Below are 23,675 nucleotides of genomic sequence, written 5' to 3'. Positions count from 1 at the left end.
CGAACAGCAGGCCTCCTGGACTCGTTTGGCTCGAACCACTCGAGCCATTCGAGTCCAGGTCACACACACACACCCACTGGACCCTCGACCAGCAGCTAGTCTACCATGGGAGAAGAAAAACGTGAGCATGCTTTACTAATCCAACCAAAACCGTACGCCTTCATCAAACTCAAACATTTTCTGAAAAAACTAAAAGTTTTCGATGCACAACACTACACACACTATCATAACTGACATGGCAAGAAAAATCGAAAGGAAACATGCCTTGCACCGTAAAAACGAGGAGAAAACGGGCGTGAGACGATTTCGGGACGACGGGACGACGAACAACTCGAAGTTTCGAAGAAAACCCAGCTATGGAACCTCCTTGGCTGATGGCTCGATGAAGAGGATGAATGGAAGGGAGGGAGGCGGCTAAGAGGGTGAAAGATCGGTTGGTTTGGGGTAGATTAGGTTAAAGTTTTTATTTTTAATTAAAATAGGTTTTAGGATAATTAAAAGTTTTAAATATAAAACCTAAAATGTTAAAACTCTAAATAAAAACTAAAATCTGATAATTTAAGTTAATCATAAACAAAATCCCGAAATTATAAATTTAGGAAATTTAAAAAATACTAAAAAGTCAATATTTTGGCTAATTTTGAATAAAATGGACTCCTAAAATTATATAAAATTAAATACTTAAAATTTTGAGATAATAAAACTCAAAATAATATTTTAGGGCTCTAAAAAGGCTCATAAAATAATTTGGGTGGAAAGTTGTCATCTCGTCCGTCCACGGTCCCGTCAACGCGATAAAATAATTAAAATACTAAAAATCATAAAAATCACTAATTATGGGTTAAATGCTTAAAAATAAATTAAATCATGCACAAATAATTCACATAATTATTTAACCCATAAATCTAAAATTTAAATAATTAAATATCCTAATTATGCATGCGGATTTACGTATTTAAAAATACCGGGTGTTACAATTCTCCCCCCCTTAAATTGAATTTCGTCCTCGAAATTTAAAGTACTTACCCGAACAACTCCGGGTAGCGAGTCCTCATGTCTGCCTCGGTCTCCCAAGTAGCTTCCTCCTCTGAGTGATTCAGCCACTGGACTCTGACCATCGGTATGACCCGCGTCCTAAGCCTCCGCTCCTCCCTAGCCAAGATCCGCACTGGCCTCTCCTCATACACTAGATCTGGTGGCAACTGTAAGGGCTCGAAATCCAACACATGCGACGGGTTGGAGACATATCTCCGAAGCATGGATACATAAAAAACGTTGTGCACTGCCGCTAGCCCCGGTGGTAGAGCTAAACGGTAGGCCAACGTGCCAACTCTCTCCAAGATCTCGAATGGCCCTATATACCTCGGATTAAGCTTGCCTCTCCGGCCAAAACGCACTACTCCCTTCATAGGTGACACCTTCAGGAATACGTGATCACCTACAGCGAACTCCAAATATCGTCGTCTGGCATCTGCATAACTCTTCTGTCGACTCTGAGCTGTCCTCATCCGATCTCGAATCTGAGTCACTATGTCAGCTGTCTGCTGCACAATCTCAGGACCCAGCAAAATCCGCTCACCAACCTCATCCCAATGCACAGGAGATCTGCATCTCCTCCCATACAATGCTGCATAAGGAGCCATACCTATAGACGACTGAAAGCTGTTGTTTTAGGTAAACTCCACTAATGGTAGTCTAGTCTCCCAAGAGCCCCGAAAATCAATGACACAAGCTCTCAGAAGATCCTCGAGAACCTGGATCACTCTCTCAGACTGACCATCTGTCTGGGGATGAAATGCTGTACTGAACAGAAGCCTAGTCCCCAAAGCCATGTGCAGACTCTTCCAAAATGCAGATGTGAATCTCGGATCTCTGTCTGACACAATAGACACTGGTATGCCATGCAGTCTAACAATCTCTCTGATGTAAAGCTCTGCATACTGTGTCAAAGTATAAGTAGTCCTCACCGGCAAGAAATGAGCTGACTTGGTGAGTCTATCCACAATCACCCAAATCGCTGTACAACCTCTGGCACTCCTCGGTAAGCCAACCACAAAGTCCATCGTAATATTCTCCCATTTCCATTCCGGAATAAGAAGAGGTCTAAGAAGTCCTGCTGGACGCTGATGCTCTGCCTTGACTTGCTGACAAGTCAAGCACTCTGACACCACTCTCCCGATGTCACTCTTCATCCCGGGCCACCAATACAATAGCTGCAAGTCTTTGTACATATTCGTACTTCCGGGGTGAATGGAGTACGGAGATGTGTGAGCCTCTGCTAAAATCTCAGCTCTCAACTGATCGACGTTCGGTACCCACATCCTACCACGGTACTGAACGATACCATCCTTCACTGTATACAAGAGATTACCTCTAGCCTCATCTCTCTGTCTCCATCGCTGCAACTCCTCATCAGTAGACTGTCCCTCTCTAATCCGATCTCGCAGAACTGGCTGCACCGTCAACACTGACAAGCTCGGTGCATGGCCACTCGGATAACACTCCAAGCCAAATCTCTGAATCTCGCTCTGTAGTGGTAACTGTACGGTCAAACATGATACCACTGACGACTTCCGACTCAAAGCATCGGCCACTACATTAGCTTTACCCGGATGGTAGTAATGTCACAATCATAGTCCTTCACCAACTCCAACCATCTGCGCTGTCTCATGTTCAACTCCTTCTATGTGAAGAAGTACTTGAGACTCTTGTGGTCTGTGAAAATCTTGCACTTCTCGCCATACAGATAGTGCCTCCAGATTTTCAAAGCGAAGACCACTGCTGCCAACTCCAAGTCATGCGTCGGGTAGTTCTGCTCATGAATCTTCAGCTTCCTCGATGCATACGCAATAACCTTACCACACTGCATAAGCACTGCGCCTAAACCTAGTTTAGACGCGTCTGTGTACACCACTAACTCCTCGTGTGGTACTGTCATCGCTAACACTGGTGCAGTAGTGAGTGCTTCCTTCAGCTGATCGAAGCTCCTCTGACAGTCTGAACTCCAGATAAACTTCGCATTCTTCTTGGTCAAGGAAGTCAAGGGTACTGCAATAGAGGAAAAACCCTTGATGAACTTCCGATAATATCCTGCCAAACCCAAGAAACTGCGAATCTCTGAAGCATTCTTCGGAATACCCCAATTCTGCACTGCCTCAACCTTAGACTGATCAACTGCAATCTCATCTCTCGAAATAATGTGGCCAAGAAATGCCACCTGCTCAAGCCAAAACTCGCACTTGCTGAACTTGGCATACAACCGATGCTCCCTCAAAGTCTGCAAGGCTGTCTGAAGATGCTGTCTATGCTCCTCGATGCTCCTAGAATAGATCAAAATATCATCAATAAAGACTATGATGAACTGATCTAGATACGGCTGAAAGACTCGGTTCATGAGATCCATGAAAACCGCTGGAGCATTGGTCATACCAAATGGCATCACTAAGAACTCGTAATGCCCATATCGTGTCCTGAAATCAGTCTTGGACACATCTGCATCTCTGACACGCAACTGATGATAACCAGATCGCAGATCGATCTTGGAGAACACTGAAGCTCCCTGCAACTGGTCAAATAAATCCTCTATCCTCGGCAGTGGATACTTGTTCTTCACTGTGACCCTGTTGAGCTCTCGGTAATCGATGCACAGTCTCATACTGCCATCCTTCTTCTTCACAAATAACACCGGAGCCCCCCACGGAGAAAAGCTAGGACGAACAAAGCCTTTCTCTAACAACTCCTGAATCTGCTCCTTCAACTCTTTCATCTCGGTAGGAGCAAGTCTGTACGGTGCCTTAGAGATAGGCACGGTATCTGGCACTAAGTCGATGCTGAACTCCACCTCTCTCACTGGTGGAATTCCAGCAACATCCTCCGGAAAGACATCCGGAAAGTCACGAACCACCTCTATCTCTGATAATGATCTGCTAGATGGCTCTGAAGTCGTGACAATACTCGCTAGAAACCCCTGGCAACCCCGTCTCAACAACTTCCTCGCCTGAATATGAGATATCACCTGAGGAATATCACTGCTCTGAGATGCATGAAAAGTGAACGGGTCGCCTACTGTAGGTCTTACTAACACTGATCTCCGACGAAAATCAATCGAAGCTCCATTGACTGTCAACCAGTCCATGCCCAAAATCAAATCGAATCCACTCAATGGCAAAACTACTACATCTGCTTGAATGGAGTGTCCCTGCAGCTCTAACTCCAGTCCTCGAATAACCTTCGAGGTAGAAATAATCTGCCCTGATGGCATAGTAACATCATACCCACTGTCACTACTCTCAGGTGTGATGCCTACCCGCCTGATAAACTCCAGGGAGATAAACGAATGCGTAGCCCCTGAATCTAGCAACGCAAACGTGGAGTTGCCTCCAACTAGAATTCTCCCTGCACGCAGAAAATTCCCAACAGTTTCATACCACTACTAAATTTTCCCCAACGAGTCACTACAAATTCTTAATTCTAATCACAAGTAAAACATGCTTCCTATTCTAACATGCAGTTAAATAACCCAAATAACAACAAATTCCAAATTAAAGACGAAATTTTTAACCAAAGGAAAATTATTAAAATGCTAGGGATAAGATATAACGGTGATCAAGGAGGTGTCTGGATCTACCTTCTCGGCCTGCATCACAAACACCCTACCAGCGGTGTTCTTCTTCCTCGGGCAGTTAGCTATCTGATGCCCTGGCTCCATATAGTGGTAGCAAACTCCTGCTCCCAATAGACAAGGTCCCGAATGCATCTTCTGGCACTTCGGGCAAGTAGGATAAGCTATGGCATTAGGGGCCCCGCCCCTCTGCTGCTGCGGCCTCTGCTGCTGTGGCCTCTGCTGTGGATTCGGGCCCTTAGCCGGCCCTGTATACTGCTTCTTCGCAGGAGGCTACGAAGATGGTCGCTGATACCCAGCCTGAAACTGCCTCTTCCCCTGCTGCTCTCTCTGAATCTCTCTCCGACCCTCCTCTGAACGCAAGGCTCTACTGACTGCAGACTCATAAGTAAGGACGTCTGCCATGCGAACATCATGCTTGATATCCGCCTTCAAACCCTCCACAAATTGCCTCAACTTCTCTGGTGGACTATCAGAAATCAGAGGCACAAAGTGACAGCCCCTCTCGAACTGTCTCACATACTCGACCACTGTCTTGTCCCCCTGACGGAGACTCATAAACTCTCGGATTATGCGACTGCGCACATCCTCAGTGAAGTACTTGGCGTAGAAGATACGCCTAAACTCTGCCCATGTCAGTGTAGGAAGGTGAACTCCCCTGGCTGCACCCTCCCACCAGAGCGCTGCATCACCCCTCAGCATGTACGTCGCACAGTTCACCCTGTCGGTGTCTGTGATCCCCATATAAGCAAAGATGGACTCCAGAGAGAGAATCCATCCCTCCTCCACCAAAGGATCGGTGGTACCCACAAACTCCTTGGGTCCCTTCTTCTGGAACCTCTCAGCAACGTCCTCCTCATGGGACAACCTGGGACGAGTAGCCTGCTGCTCTAACAGAGCAGTAATCCCTGCCATCATATTTGCATTGGCCTGATCCAATGCTGCAATAGGGTTCTGCGGAGGTGGAGGTCCCCCACGTCTGTTAACTGGTCTCGGAGGCATTCTGCACCACCACATATTTCTTTACGTAAATCGCCATGCATAACTATGTTGTTTAAAAATTAATGCTAACTTAAATTCTAAAAATTAAATCATGCTATAAACACTTAAAACTTACAGACCGGTAGCGTGGATTTCTGAGCTCGCATAGCAGTTATGACCCCTCCAAGGACCGTGCTTTGATACCAACTGAAACGACCCTAACTCTATAATTAATAAATAAATATGCGGAAATTTTTTTTTTATATATACTTACTAAATAAAATATGTACATATATGCCCATACATATATGCACAGAATAAAAAGATTTAAAAATAAATAAATAAATAAACGATTAAATACTTAAATAAAAATGCATTCTTTAAAATAAAATAAATATCTGAGTCAAACATTTAATTAAAAATACTGCATAAATAAAATGATTAAAATTTTCATGCACTGACAATATTCAATAAAATATTCAAAACTCGCAACCACTGAAAAAAATAATATAAAATGTGTAACGTGCTGACATAATCAAAAACATGCATGTGACTCAGACATCTATCACGGTCACGGGGTCACTGCATGCCCGCTCATACATCCTCGCCTCCGGTGGGTACAACCTCATCCTCAACGTACTCACCTGCACCATACCAGTGTAGTGAGCCTGGAGGCCCAACATGCTAACATAACAAGGGTTTAAAATAATTTAAAACAATTAAATACTAATACATACATATACATGAATGAGCATGCTTGAAAATTTCATAACATAACATAACTTAACTTAAATAGCATAATACATAAACATTGTTGAGCAATTATTTTCTAACATCGCATGGTTGTATCCGTAGTGTAACCTTAAATCATACATTAAATACTGATCAGCGTGGAAACCAACGTACGTGGCGGTGAAGAATCACCTCTTAAATTGGCAGTAAACTGCCCTTCAATAGTTCACATATGGGGACGAATCCCCCTTAAATTGTCACACTACTTCAACTTCCAACATAAAATATTTTATTATTGCTCAACCTTAAACATTTAATTATGCATAAAATTATTTCATGAATGCATGTACTTAAATAAAATGTGTGTCCTTCACATATATTTAATTTAATTTCTTACTAACATATAAATATTAAAATAACTTCAATGCATAAAAATAATTAAATATATAATCAGGACACATGCAAATTTCTCATGGATGGTCCTGGACTGCTGGCCTTAACACTCAAGCCCAATTACTTAAATCTGGTCCATAAACACTGAGACTGGCCCAATAACATACTTAAGCCCAATAAAATTATTTTAAGCCCAATTAAATTAATTTAAGCCCATTTAAAACATTCTAAGCCCAATAACAACTTAAACTGGCCCAATGGGCCCAAAAGCCCAAAGACTGGCCCAATAACTTTTATGGGCTCAAAAGCCCATAAAATTAATGGACTAACTTAATTAAAATTTTAAAAGTCCAAATAAAATTATTTGGGAGTCCAAATAATTTTATTTCAAATTAATTGGACCAAAAACCCATTAATTCATAAAATATTTTAAAAATAAAAAGACTCGAGCCCGGCCCACCAAACCCGGACCCAAACCTACTTAACCCGACCCACTACCTTACTGACCCAACCCGGACACCCAGACCCGACCCAGGCCCAGAACCCAGCCCAACCCGATCCCCCCCTCTCTCAATTCCTCTCGGCTACGTGCAGCAGCCCTTCAAGGGCTGCTGCCACACCAGTCCGGCCACCACTGGCCGGACCGCCGCAGGAAGGACCTTCCCAAGGTCCTGCCGGTCCTAACCTGGCCATGGGTCGGCTGGTTCCCGGCCCTGCATGCCCCAGCCGACCCCTCTTCCCTCCAACCCTAAACTGCTCCTCTAGGGCCTCCGATCCGAACAGCAGGCCTCCTGGACTCGTTTGGCTCGAACCACTCGAGCCATTCAACTCCAGGTCACACACACACACCCACTGGACCCTCGACCAGCAGCTAGTCTACCATGGGAGAAGAAAAACGTGAGCATGCTTTACTAATCCAACCAAAACCGTACGCCTTCATCAAACTCAAACATTTTCTGAAAAAACTAAAAGTTTTCGATGCACAACACTACACACACTATCATAACTGACATGGCAAGAAAAATCGAAAGGAAACATGCCTTGCACCGTAAAAACGAGGAGAAAACGGGCGTGAGACGATTCTGGGACGACGGGACGACGAACAACTCGAAGTTTCGAAGAAAACCCGGCTATGGAACCTCCTTGGCTGATGGCTCGATGAAGAGGATGAATGGAAGGGAGGGAGGCGGCTAAGAGGGTGAAGGATCGGTTGGTTTGGGGTAGATTAGGTTAAAGTTTTAATTTTAATTAAAATAGGTTTTAGGATAATTAAAAGTTTTAAATATAAAACCTAAAATTTTAAAACTCTAAATAAAAACTAAAATCTGATAATTTAAGTTAATCATAAACAAAATCCAGAAATTATAAATTTAGGGAATTTTAAAAATACTAAAAAGTCAATATTTTGGCTAATTTTGAATAAAATGGACTCCTAAAATTATATAAAATTAAATACTTAAAATTTTGAGATAATAAAACTCAAAATAATATTTTAGAGCTCTAAAAAGGCTCATAAAATAATTTGGGTGGAAAGTTGTCATCTCGTCCATCCACGGTCCCGTCAACGCGATAAAATAATTAAAATACTAAAAATCATAAAAATAACTAATTATGGGTTAAATGCTTAAAAATAAATTAAATCATGCACAAATAATTCACATAATTATTTAACCCATAAATCTAAAATTTAAATAATTAAATATCCTAATTATGCATGCGGATTTACGTATTTAAAAATACCGGGTGTTACACGAATTGTCTTTGATTTGAGATAATTTTAAATATATTTAGAACAATCTCGGATAATTTTTGGATAAGCAGATAGACAATTTGGAATATGATACTCATTCTTTACACATGCACAAACTTTGTCAAAATATACAAGACACATGCATTGTCCCTGATTTGGGATAATTCCAAATATATTTGGAACAATCTCATACATTTGTGGAATAAAAAATAGATAATTGAGAATGAAATACTCGTTTTTAGGCAATATCACACTTTTATGATTCATTCTTTTGAGGCAGTATGAAACTCACTTTTTTGACACTATATGATTCATATTGCCGAGTTAAAATGAATTAAAATATTCTAACGTGTCAAGTTCTAGGATATAAAGACACAGATCAATCGCATAAATGTTAATATGTGATACTCATAGTACGTACATTTAATACAAAAAGTCTATAAGATTTACAATCATAAAATTATATTTTACTCTCACAATACAAACAAAAAATATCATCATTATGACATGCACCGCACCACTATATATGAAATGTGTCTTAATAAAAAATCAAACATCGATTGCGCCTCAAATCATAAATCAAATATTTTAATTTAAATAAAAACTAAATTAAACAAGGAACACATTTTATAAATTAATCACTAAAAGTACACATCATTCAAGTGTATATCATCATCCATAAACACATAAATATGTTACGACCAAATTTTTTTTAAGTAAACTACAACTTATTGAACAGCTTCACACGATACGACATCACAAGAGAACACGATACATAAGAGTATACAACAAACAAAACTCAAATTAATATAAAACAACAGTGTGTTCCACAAAATCATTAAAACAAATTAAACCAACAATGTTTTCACTGGAACGTGTATATCTCCTTGAAGGTAAGGTCGTGCTCGAGCCAACTTACAATAACCGCTTTTCTCATGTGCAAGTGTAAAAATGGAGCATGCGTCACTTTCTTGATTATGGAAGCCCAATATTTTTTTGTTATCTCGGTGGTAATTTGTCAACACCTAAAATGAAAGCAAAATAATTTATATTGAGCTTAAAAGGATAAAATCGAGTATGAAAATTTTAATAAAATTGGAGAATATTTTATTTATGTAACACATTACACAAAAAAAATCACATAATAACAAATTCAAGCAGTTCATTTTTATTTTAATGATAAAATTATCAATATTTAAGTCATAATGTAGAAATAAAATTATTATGATTAGGAATTAAATCGATATATATAATCGAGAACAAGGAATTTCAGCTACTCTATCCCAAAATTGCAATAAATGAGCTTCATTTCCACTCACAGACCGAGAAACTAGAGATTGACCAATAATATGTACAATTCACACGATGACACGGAAATTTAATATAATCATTAAAACCATGGCAAATCTCTAAATAATAGCTCAATTGCAAAGGATAAAAGCATTAATTAAACTACATGTTATTGTATTCATAACAACAAAAAGTGTAAGGTTGTAATAACCACTTTCAGATTTTATTTTCTACATAATCAGTAAAAACATAACATGCATTCAGTACAATAAGATAAAAAATGAAGATCGTGATTTTATTCATAACCCATTTCGCAATAAAAAATATCACAAAATCACATTTTTAAGTAGCAGATTAAAATACTATAAAGACTATCTATATAATCTTTATAATCAGTACTAAACTATAAAAATTGGCAATGAAGTAGTTATAATAAAAAACAATAACTAATTTCAGATAATCAATCTATAATTGGTTGAGATGAACCACAAACCCACATAGATACATAAAACCTAAATATTTCCCATCAAATATGTATAATTCAAACGATGTATGAAATTTCACTGCACAATAAACATAAACCTCAAAGAATCACTCAATTGAAAAAGATTAAAAAAAAAGAAAAAAAATCACCAAAGAATCACTCAATTGGAAAAGATTAAAAAAAAATCATCAAGATGAAATTTCATCTAAAAAGTTTCTTAATTTTTCAGAAAAAAATAATTGTAATAATAATCATACCTTGAAGTTGTTTCGATGACAGTTCTTCACTTTGAAAATCCGACCGTTCTTCACTTTAAACTCCTCTCGCCTCAATTTTTGGCATCTGAATTCGACTTAAATGTACAAATCATTGCTAGTTGCTATTATGGATCTAGTAGAATGAGGTTGGGGAGACGGCATATTGGGAGGTGGAAGAATTGTTATTAAAATATTATTTATTGTTCAAGTGGGCTTTAATGTGTTTCCATACTTTTTGATTGCAATTTCGTAATTTACCTTAAATGGGGAGTTTAAACACATGCTAGTGTTTTGTCAGAGAGTTGCAACACAACAATTTTGACATGGGGACTGAAAGCAAATCTCAAGTTTCTATCAGGGATTTATTGATCATTTCCCCAATTAAAATGCGTGATCTAACTATCAAAAAATAAAAAAAAATGCAGTGCTCTAATTGTTGCCAAAAATACCATCTATCCATTTATCACCTAGATTTCTAATAAGTAAATTATAATTTGATGTAAAATGGGTGATCCGGTGCTATTTTTTTTAAAATTAAATATATAATAAAGTATTTAATATACATTTAATTTATTTTATACATGTATTACAATAAACAAAATGAATTCTAAAACTAAATGTCATTATATTATTATTTAAAAATATAATTAATGATGCATACTAATTTCTTGGCGAAATGGATTTTACTTAATTAGGCCAATTTTATAAGAATTTATTTTCAAATCAAAATTTTTAATTAATTTGAATTAAACTACGTATTTTGTAATTTCAAGCTAGCAACACATGACATGATGTCCGTACGCAACCGCATATGTAAATCGATAAATTAATGAATGAATGTAAATATGACTTCCACCTAATTACTCTTATACGTATGTGTCAAATATTATAATTGTGTTATTCAGATAATTAATTATTTTAAAATCATTTTCTTCTCTTGTAATGGAATTTCCTGGATTTGCCTCTCTCGTAACAAATTAACGTTTTTCAGCCTTTTGAAATTATAGAAAAGGTTTTTTAGACATATATAGAGTAAATATTTTTCTCAGACCTAATATTTTCTTGTTTACATGAGTAAATATTAATACCCTAAGTCTAAATTAACAAGTGTAAAAATTTTCAATGCATTACAGAATTTTTTTTTTGAGAGAAAGAATTTGTTTTAAAATTGAGTCACTACACACACACAGTTGTTTAAGCATAGAAAAACGAATTTTCATAACATATTTTCCAAAGTTTAAAATTGGAAAAAAAAAAAGCCAACTACCTTGTGATGTAGTGATATAAACCTCTTCTAATAAGGGCGATGTTGGATTAAGTCACTCAAAATTGTACAATATATGAAGTTGGATAATTCTTCCCCTTTTTGCTCGCTTTTGGATAAATTCAGACCCAATTCCATAATCTTGTAAAATATAATATAATAAAAAGTAAAAAAATAAATAGTAATTTGCTTAATTAACTTATAATTTGTCAAATCATGCACGATGTGATGACGTTGATCATATAAGTGGTCCAAAAATTCCAATGCCGAACGGATGGAGATGATGTACTATGAATTTTGATCGAAAACCATCCATTTAATTTATTATTATAATGTACTATAATTTCATGGATCCCACACCTCTAATTATTTTAAAAATTACGTACGAATTTATGATATTATATATGATAAGATAGTTTATTTTACTCAATCTCTTTCGTAGAGTGAATGCGACATGCATGCATGCAAAATAATTATGAGCTAGATCACCGGTATATATTTATATAGAATGCGTAGAGAGTATCAAGGACTCAAAATTAACTTGAATTGTCGAGGTTTATAGTTATAAGGACAGTTTAGTTACGGCTAGATAAGCTCCAAAAATATATATTTCGTTGGATCTTGATCAATATTATGTCGATGCATCCAAACCTCGGCTCTAGCGTGAATTCGGATTTATTAATTGTGTATGAGGGAGGAGTTGTTGCTTCAATACATAGATATTAATTCTCCATGTCTGCATATATAAATAATTGTCAATTTGTGATGCATAGAAGTGGTCCTCTAATTTCTTGCTCTGTGGAACGATGGGATTCATAATAATATAGGACAAATGCATGAAAATGAGTTTGAATATTTAAGGAAATGTATATCTATCTTGGTGTTACAACTTCTTTGTCTTGAACTCTAAGCTGTGGGGGTCATGAAGTTGGCTATTATATTCATTGAGTGATGCCCTTTAACTAATATAATTAATGATTCATTCATTGTATTGAGCCTACTAGCACATATTTTTGTTGGATGGTGCAATTTTCTCACATAATTTCCTTTATTTTTTTTTGTCGTCGATCGACCCTAATGAAAATCGCACTTCGAAAGAATGGATCCTCAATTCTTTATGAAACAGGTCGGGTCGGGCACCACTGAAATCTGCACAAGCAACAGCTAGGTCAGGGGGCGCCGAAAGTGTTTTCGGCATGACCCATCCGATGCCTAAGTCAGTGTCTTGAAGGCAGAGAGTATGATTAATGCGAAAACTGAGAGATATGAGTGCGTGAATGTAAAAGTGAGTAATGAATAATAATAACACAACCATAACAATACCGGTATTTATAGGAAAAATAAAGTAAGTTACCTAGTCGAATTATAACATGTCCATTATTGGGACTCTTCATCCATTGGACCGCCTTCAAGTTTATCCCCATCTCATAAATATCTCGAGATGGTCAAACTTATCCACAATGCATGTAAGAGAAGTCCATCCAGCCCATTAGGGGCCAGCTCTGGTCGGCCCATAAATAACAGCCCAGTTTAAGTAAATCCCTAACAGGTGTAAAACTGGGCTGGACCTTACCTAATGATTATAATTCAATAATTGGGCCAACCCTCATAAACCCATAACGAACAGATTCGGGTTAAAATAATTTCACGGGGTATCACATTATATTAACTTATCACAACATACACAGTTTCTTGTATTCTCATGTCATAAATCATCAAACCTCATCATTTGACATATACTTTGTAAATTTAATTGGCATTCCATATGAAACGGTTCACTGGATATTGGTACGGGCCGGGGTTAATCTAATTCCGCTTAGGATATATACGAAGTCGATCCATTGAAATAATCTCGCATTCTAATTTGTTGTCTCAAGAAATCGAGACATGATACATCCCAGAAACATTATTTTACATCGTTTCCTTGTCTTATAAATGGCAAAAAAATGTTTGATTCAACGATGATGACAAATATAACATCCGCGATAAGATATTGGGGAAAAATATCCATTATTCTTTTGAAATCTTGTTTTCTTCTAATTATTGAAAATCACATTAATTAGGCTAATTTTTAAAAAAATGATTGGTTGATTGATGGTATAATCTCAGCAGCTGATTCGATCCATGCATAAAAACATAACATTGAATCAGACGTGACATAATTAAGTAATTGTTTATATAAATAACTCTGAATTAAATAGTGGACTCGTGAAATGCGTTGAGCAAGGGTGTGCGTGTGTCATGTTTGTTGGTTGAGTTCGATATAATATATCAAATTTATTTTACATATTTTATGTGAAATTTTGTATGTATCTTTTGAATATTAATAAACAGTAAGATGAATTGACAAGTACTACTATTAAAATATGCTTTTAAAAATCGTTATTTTTGGCATAATTAATTTTGTGATTCGTTCTCTTTAGTTTTTCTAATGAGGGATATTATAGTAAATATATATTATAATCAAAAGTGAAGACAATTTATCACACTTGTTTTGAGGGTTAATGTGTCAAGTAAAAAACGAGACAAACATTGGATAATTATGGGATTATTACCTTATCACATTGTTATCTCATGTACCAAACATAGCTTATCACTCAACAGACACATGCAATCTCATGTCATAAATCATCCAACGGTCCAACCTCATCATTTGACATACACTTTGTAAATTTAATTGGCATTCCATATGAAACGGTTCACTGGATATTGGTACGGCCGGGGTTAATCTAATTCCACTTAGGATATACACACACACACACACACATATATATATAAATTTAGTTTCTCCTGAGTGTTTTTGCCCAAGAGGGTTGAGTCGTAAGTCCTCGAGTGAAGGCTGTAAAACCTACGAAGTGCTTGGGATTGTAGGGAGAAAATAGGTTTCAAAAACAAATTTTTTTTATAAATATGGATTCAAGTTTCAGTAGATCTACTTCTTTAAACTCTGTTACTACGAGCTCATATGATTCTAAAAGGATAATTAATACTGAAGAAATTATTATAAAAAATTTTGAAAAATCTATAAATAATTGGAAAATCCCTAGAGTTAATAAAGATCAAATTTATAAGCATTCAAGATTTCAACTTTTTAAAACCGACTTTTCTATTAAAACTGAAGAAAGAGATATACAACTTACAAAACCTTTTGAAATAATTAAGTTATTATCTCAAAATTCCTTACAAAAATATAAAGATAAAAATTATAAATATATTCATATTGGATTAGTCCAAGTAGGAATAAAACCTTTAACTAAAGAAGGATTGAATACTTCGATCCTTGCTATTTTAAGAGATGCCAGATTTACACATTTTGAAGATTCTTTACTAAGTTCAGTTGAATATAGTCTATGTACTGGACCAATCTCTTTTGATTGTTATCCTAATTTTTCAGTTTCTTTAAGTGACAAAAATATTTTAAAATCTTTAGTTTTACAAATAAAAACTCACAATTACAACATGCTTAAAGGATCAATTCCAGTGGCAATAATTTTTAGAATCCATTACAAAGCTATGATTTCTGCTTTTGCTACAAAAGTAAAAATCATAGTAAAAAAGGTGAAACCCTTTTATTACAAACAGATTTAACTAGATCTAATACTGTAATCCCCAAACCAATTCAATGGAGTGATATAAATTTACCAGAAGAATGGGTCTTAGAAGGAGTTGCTAAACCTGAACCAATAGAAGATCCAGAACCAAATACCCAACTAAAATAAATAACTCAATATCTAGATGAAAAAGTTAAAATTTCTTTTGAAAGAAAAAATAGTAGTGACAAATCTGAAAATTCTTCTACCTCAGATACTATAGATTTAGGTAGAGTTTCTCAAATCCCTTCAGTAGTAAACACTCCTTGTAAAACTAAACATAGACATTCCACTTCAGATATACCAAATTCAATTATAAGAAATGTTAATTATACTTCAGAAATTCCTAGACCAGTCTATAACAGCAGTAGAATAAAAACTTATTCTACTCAAAATAATAATCAAGATCTAGAGCCTACTAGCCCTACATTTTCTTCTATCACAGAAAATTTTAATGAATTAAATGTTATAGAAAAAGAGTTTGAAATAAATAAAAACTTCCTACATAATAATTTTTATGCAAAATATAATTTAAAAAAGAGATTATGGTTTTTTTAAAATTTCCTAGAGTCTATAAAAATTATACAAAAATAGTTTTATGAATTTGTTAATTCAAATAAAATACACATACTTTTCTTTGATTGGTTTGAAATATATGCTTCAAAAAATTTCCTAGAATATCCCTTTTTAAAAAATATAAACCCTCTTAGTAAAGAAACAGAATGGGAAACTATTTCTGATTCTCGAAAAATTCAATCAAATCATCCTCCTTTGCAAGGAATAAAAATAAATATTCAAAATCAACAAATTGAAGCTATTCCAATAAAAAATCCAGGAGATAGCGATAAAAATAATATTAAAAATATCATAAAACAAAGTAATTTTATAAATACAAATTTAAATACCATAGGAAAACAATTAGATAGAATAGAAAAACATCTACAGAAACAACCTATAGTTAGTATTGAAAATCTTAAAAAGATGGATATTAAAAATCCAGTTTTTAAACCATTTCAAAATTCAAAAACCAGTGTTAAAAATATTCAAGATAATAAGTCTGAATTTATAAAAACCGTTCAAGATCAGTTCAGTAGAATGACCGCTACAACTAGTAGCTCCAATGAACCAACAGATCTTGTAGCCCCTGATACCCCAATATCTAATCTAAGAGTAAATGTTTTAAATAATGAATCTGATATTAGTGAAGCTTTAGAACAATTTCAAAATCCTACAAATGTTAATAAAATAACTTGGGATTTACCCATACAACAACCATTACAAATAATCCCTGCTCCAGAACTTGGAATAGTTAAACCTTTAGCACAGTATCGCTTCAATGCCTCTTCTGTCTATGATTGGAACATAGATGGAATGACCGAGTATAATATCCTTAGTCTTTTACAACAAATGACTATGGCTGCAAATGCTTATAAAACCCAGATTGGGATTCATGATAAAACCATTGCAGAACTCCTCATAGCAGGATTCTCTGGTCAAATAAAAGGATGGTGGGATTATTATCTCACAAACCAACAACAAGAAGAAATTTTAAATTCTATAAAAACAGATGAAGAAGGAATACTAGTTCTTGATGAAAATGGTAATCCTCAACAAGATGCTGTAGCAACTTTAATCTTAACAATTTCTTTACATTTTATTGGTGATCCTACACATTTAAAAGATAAAAACTCAGAATTATTATCAAATTTAAAATGTAAAAAATTAAGTGATTTTCAATGGTATAAAAATACTTTCTTAACAAGAATAATGTTAAGAGAAGACTCTAATCAACCTTTTTGGAAAGAAAAATTTCTTGCAGGATTACCCACTCTCTTAGGAGAAAAGGTAAGAAATAAAATTAGAGAAACTAACAATAACCATATAATATCTTATGAAGATTTTACTTATGGACAATTAATAAGTTTAACTCAACAAGAAGGATTAAAAATCTGTCAAGATTTAAAATTACAAAAACATTTAAAATGGGAAATGAAAAGAACAAAACAAGAGTTAGGAACTTTTTGTAAACAATTCGATATAAATACCAATAAACCATCTTCTTCAAAATGCGTAGGAGATTGTCAAGAAACCTTTAAAAACTCAAATAAAAAACCTTTTAAGAAAACCCAAAAGAATTTTGATAAACCAAAAGAAGAATATTATAAAAAACCATATAAAAGAATTTACAGAAAACCTTTGAAAAAACCAGACAATTCTAAACAAAAAACATCCTTTAAAGATATTGAATGCTATAGATGTCATAAAACAGGTCATACAGCAAATTATTGTAGATTAAACAAAAAACTAAATGAATTAAAATTAAGTGAAGAAATTTTAGATAAAATCTCTAATCTTTTAATAGATTCCTCTGATAAAGATACAGAATTTGAAAATTCTAATCATGATGAATGTTTACAAATTGATGATTTAATCACAACTAGTGAAGAATCTGAAAATCAAATTAATATGCTTTCAAAAGATCAAGTACTTCTTCTAGATGTTTTAAAAAATATTGATGATCCAAATATTCAAAAAGACTATTTAGAAAAAATTCTAAAAACATTAAAAGGTAAAGAAGAAAATAAAATTTTACCAAGTACTACTAAGAAAGCTTACGACTTAACTAATATTTTAGATAAAAAAATTAAAAATAAAAATGTGTCCATTCAAGATATACAAAGAGAGATAAAAGAAATTAAATTAGAAATAAAAGAATTAAAAGAAAATCAAGTTCAAAATACTGATGCAATAAAATTAATTCTTCAAAATATTAATACCGACAATATTTCTGAAACTGAAGAAGAAACACAAGATATTCAAAACATTGAAAAAGTTCCAGAGGATTTTCTTTTTGTATTAAGATAAATAACTTCTAAAAAATATTTCTTAAAAATAAAAATCGTTTTCTCACAAAAATTTGAAATTGATACTATAGCTTTTTTTGATACTGGTGCAGATTTAAATTGCATAAAATCAGAAATTGTGCCTAAAAAATTCCATAAAAAAACTCATGAAAAATTATCTACTGCTAATAATTCAAGATTAAATGTAAATTCTAAAACAGAAGCTTCGATAGTAAAAAATGGTGTTTATATAAAAACTGCTTTCATTCTTGTTAATGATATCCACCACACTGTAATCTTAGGAACACCTTTTATTAATTTAATTACCCCGTATATAGTAAATAATGATTCCATAACTTTTGAAATTAATCATAAAAAATTAAATTTTGATTTCTTAGAAAAACCTAAACTTAGAAATGTAAATCTGATTAAAGCTTGTTCAATTTATAAAAATAGTATTAATGTAATTAGAAATAACAAAAATATTGAAACCAACAATGATCATTTGAAAAATGATTTACAGATGAAAGACCAGCACAGCAATCCAAAAAATTAGATTCCTTCAAAAAAGCAAAAACCATACACAGCTCCTTTCCAAGGAATTATGAGATCATTGGAGACTGCCGAACCTTACCAACCAGGTAGAAGAGGTAATTTCATTCAATTCTGCGATATTAGATTACCTATTTTTCAGCAAAATAAATTTAATTTACGTCTTGGACAACACGTAAATCATTTTCAGCAAAATATATTGGATAATATTTGGAATTTGGATAACCAAAGAACAGCAAAACTCCAAGTTTGTAATGCTTTGACAAATTATTTTATGATTGGAGAAAATTGTGGAATTAGTAACAATCCTCCAAGAATAAATTTCAGCCATTATGTAATTTTTTCTGGAAATATTCTAGGAATGTTTCATGAATGAAAAGCAATAGCCAAAAATATAAAAAATTACCCTAATCCTTTATATAAAGGATATTATTCTTACAGCGAAGCATTAGCTGCTTGCAGAAAAACCATTGGTTTAAATTTTTATATCCAGCCAGGATGTAAAGAAAAAATTTGTGAAAATCCTTTAGCCAGCACAGATTGTGCATCCACATCACACACTCAAGATACTTCCCAAAAGGTATCGACTCTTGAAAAAGAGATTGAATCATTGAGTGAAGAACTTGAAATTTTGAACCAAAAATATTCTGAACTCAATGAAAAGAACCAATACTTAAAATCCCAAAATAATTCCCTTTTTGCCCAAGAAAATTATGAAAAACAAATCATCCCTGAAAAACATCTAAAAACCAGATTGATATTAAAAACCCAAGATACCCTAAACCCACTTTTTTCTTTCGAACCTGAATTAAAAACTGTTATACAATATAAACTTGTTGATAGCTTCTTTTCAGATATAATTGAGATCCAAGATTTCATAGCCTCAGCAGCCACAAGTCCTATTCCCGGACTTTCCATTTGGCAAGATCTCAATAAATATTATTTTGAAAACAGTGAAAAAATCGAGACTATGGGACTATTAACAGTCGAGCTTGATTTATCTATTTATGACCATTCAAAAATGACTATTGGTCATCTTATGGACTTCGGAGTAGTCCGTACTTTTAGATTTAGTAATATCTCTCAACTAGAATCATAAGGAGATAGAACTAAATTGGTTTTAAATGAATATCACAAAGCAACATATTTAAAAAATCAAAAAACTCAACTTTTCCAAGTGTTTTCTACAGTTCCTAAAATAAAAGGGTTTGCAATAAAACCAGCGAGACACAGAATATTTATGGATAGTGCTGTTGGAGGAAGATACAAATTCCCAATAGAAGATCTGAGATACAATCATATTGAATGCCATGAATTTTATGAAATGCTCGGAGCACGCCCATACAATTACCTAGTCAACTGGTCAGATTACAGATTAATCTCGGAAACATACCTAACCCAAATTTTTGGGCCAAACAAATTCAAGATCTTGATACCACACGTACAAGATAAAGAAGATGTCTGTTACGAGGCAAATCCCTATAACAGTGATGAACATGAAGAGGTGGATTCCGATTTAGAAGAATTCATACAAGAAATGCTTGATCGATGACCAAGGCGGAGACAGTGAAAAATAAATTTTGCTTTATGAATTGTATATTTTTATTTCTTGTATTTTTATTAGAAGTTGTAAATATTGTAATTTTGAAAAAAAAAACGAAAATAATATAAAATATAATAATATAATATAATATATTATATTATTCCACCTCTTTACTTTGCCTATAAATAACTACTCATCACCCCATTCTAAACCACTTGAAAAAATTGGAGACATTTGAAAACACTCCAACACTTCTAAATTCCTCTCAAACCTCTCTTCCAAATTTCCTCAACCTTTCTTCAAAACCTTTTCCTTTCTTCTCTTTCTTTCTTCATCATTGTTCTTCATAAAACCTTTTTGATCCCTTCAACCTTCTAAATACCTTTAAAAACTTGTTTATATTATGCATCAAGTTTTTCAAGGATCTTGAAGAAAGTTGTAAATATTATATATATATATATATATATATATATATATATATATATACACGAAGTCCATTGCAATAATATCGTATTCTAATTTGTTGTCTCAAGAAATCGAGACATCCCAGAAACATTTTACATCGTTTCCTTGTCTTATTAATGGCAAACAAATGTTGCCAAATTAAATTACATGTTGCATGTGTAGTAGGGTTACCCAGCTTTAATGCCAAAAAGGAAAATATGGAATTGGCGATTGGATTTGATCATTTGAATGGTCGGCTAAAAATTAAAATCATAATGATAATACCAACAACAACAACAATTAACTATAATAATAATAATAATAATAATATATAATGTCGAAGTTGTGAATCATTAATATTTGAATGTACATTTGAGTTTTGATTCAGATGCCACAGGCCATCTTGCATTCAGTAGCTCTAATTTACAAACTAGCACTTGCTATCTTGATATGGAACTGGTATGGCCTTAAGTGAAACCCCTTTCCTCAACGTAAACCCAATCTTTTCGCTCATATCCATTTCATCAGGCTTCATCCCACCAGCCAAAACCCAATCAAACGAGTGAACCATCGAGCCGATCACCATCGGCAGCACGCGAGAGGCGAGAGGCATGGCCGGGCACATCCGACGCCCTGACCCGAAAGGTATATACTCGAAATTCTGCCCTTTGTAATCAGCCATGCTTGGGTCCAGAAACCTCTCTGGCTTAAACTCCAAGGGTTCTTTCCAAGATTTAGGGTCTCTTCCAATGGCCCAAACGTTGACAAGAATTTGGGTTTCTTTGGGGATATAGTAGCCTGACATCTTGCATGGATCCATGGCCTTGTGAGGGACTAAAAACGGGAGGGGTGGGTGAAGTCTTAGTGTTTCTTTGATGACTGCTTTTAGGTATGGGAGGTGTTCTAGGTTTTGTTCTTCCAGCTTTTTGCCGGGTGGGATTAGGGTTCGGAGCTCGGATTGGAGTTTTTGAAGAGTTTGGGGGTTGTGGAGGAGCTCCGCCATGGCCCATTCTAGTGTGCTCGTGGTGGTATCAGTCCCCGCCATGAACATTTCCTGTAATGTTCAACAAAGGAAGAAAGGAAAAATATGATACTATTTCATACAATGATAATGTATATAGTATGATTAATCTAGATGCCATAGATATATATTCAGTTCCCATTCTAGATATGAAACGGATCAAAAAATCTCACAGATATAGATCTTTCCGTCTCACATAACAAAGGCGTACTTATAATTATGAATTAAAAGCAAGGAAAATTGTTTTTTTTGGTCCTGTATGTTTGTCATTTTACGATTTCAGTTCTTTATGTTTTCAGATTTCAGTTTTAGTCTATTATCTTTATTTTTTGGCAATTTTAGTTCTTTTTCTGACGTGGCGCTGACGTGACACCAATTCAGTGCTGATGTGGAGCTGACATGTACAGTACCAGTACCACGTAAGCATTTTCGAATAAAAAAGACCGAAATTGCCAAAAATCAAAACATGCAGGTCTAAAACTGAAATATGAAAACATATATGATCAAAATCGCAAAGTGACAATCATACAAGACCAAATTTGCAGTTTTTTAAGTAATACATCGGCCAGCACCCATGAAACTGGTCATTTTGATTCTACAGGAATATTATTATTTGAGATACTAGCCAATGATTTTTATTTAGATATCCAAACTTAATGCTAGAGAGAAATAAAACATTGATCCAATTAAGTGGAGTATATATGCATGAAAGGGCTTTAAAAAAATCAAGGTATATATTGCGAACTTACAAGCACAATAACATTGATGATTGTTGAAGAAAAACTGGGAGGCCCCTCCACTCCATCTCCTCTGTACTTCAAAAGCACGTCCAAATAATCCTTCCTCTTTTCATTAATGGCGCTCTCCACTTCTCTCATTCTTTCTTTCAAGAATTCTCCAGCAACATCGAACGCTCTTTTAACGTGAAACTGTGTTTTTCTTCTCACCCCTTGAGGATCAAGCCACCTAAGCATCGGAAAGAAATCTGCAACATTAGGCTTCCCCGCAAACTCCATCACTTTCCCTGCATGGTAGAAGAATTTGGCCCCTCTTTCTGATTTTGGGTCCAGTAAATCCTTGGAGAACATGAGGTTACCAATCAGATTGAAAGCCATCAAGAAAAAGAAATTCCCCACTACAACACCCACGCTGTTAGTATTGGAGGATGCCTCTGTTATGAAGTCGAGCATTTGATCTATGCACTTAGCTCGGACTTCTCGCATGGAGTCGAGGCGCGCCGTGGTGAAGAATTCTGACGTGCAGAGCCGCCGCAGCATCCGCCAGTGTGGGCCGTATTGGGCGGTGATCAGGGAACCTTCGTTGCTTATATCCCCTTTCATGGCTTCGTATATCTTTCTTCCGGCCAGAACGGCGTCGTGGTTTTTGAACATCACACGCGCCGCCTCGCTGGAGGAGATCACCACCGTGCTCATGGAGCCGAGATAGAGCGTCATCACGGGGCCGTATCTGTCAGCTAGTTCGGCGAAGAGTTTATGGGGTGCGCGGGAGTCGCGTGCTAGTAAGAAGATGTTGCCGACCACCGGAAATGGCTGTGGTCCCGGCGGCATCCGGCCGAGCTCCTCCAATCGTCGGTGTCTCCGCTCGTTTAAAACAGCCCATACGGCACATAGTAGCAAGGCTAGCACGAGGCCCGCGATTTCGTAGTCCATTTTAATTTCAAGCTGGCCAAATTAAATATATTTTTAGTTAAATAAAATTATAATAAATTGCGCTCTTTTTTTTTAAAAAATAAAATAATTCATATTATTTAGTACTTTGAATATGCAGGAGAGATTATTACTTTAAATGCTTATTTGTAAGGGAAAATAGTTTTTTTTTTGTTTATTGTTCATTTCCTGATTCTAGTTTATTAATTTTTCAAAATTTGATTTTGATATATTAATTTTTAG

The 23,675-nt window shown here is 35.0% G+C and overlaps 1 protein-coding gene across 1 annotated transcript; it reads right to left on the bottom strand.

Moving 5' to 3' along the window:
- Window positions 1-21,174: 21,174 nt before the first annotated feature.
- LOC140866796 (cytochrome P450 76A1-like) lies at window positions 21,175-23,438 on the bottom strand. The gene is made up of 2 exons (XM_073271850.1): window positions 22,515-23,438; window positions 21,175-21,798 (listed from the first exon to the last, which is right to left on the bottom strand). The coding sequence occupies exons 1-2, from the start codon at window positions 23,433-23,435 to the stop codon at window positions 21,175-21,177; spliced, it is 1,545 nt and encodes a 514-aa protein (XP_073127951.1). The 5' UTR covers window positions 23,436-23,438.
- Between the last annotated feature and the right edge of the window lie 237 nt (window positions 23,439-23,675).

Source organism: Henckelia pumila, chromosome 1 (assembly GCF_033568475.1).
Source record: "Henckelia pumila isolate YLH828 chromosome 1, ASM3356847v2, whole genome shotgun sequence".
NCBI classification, from domain to species: Eukaryota; Viridiplantae; Streptophyta; class Magnoliopsida; order Lamiales; family Gesneriaceae; genus Henckelia; species Henckelia pumila.
This window is presented reverse-complemented; position numbering and strand designations above follow the sequence as displayed.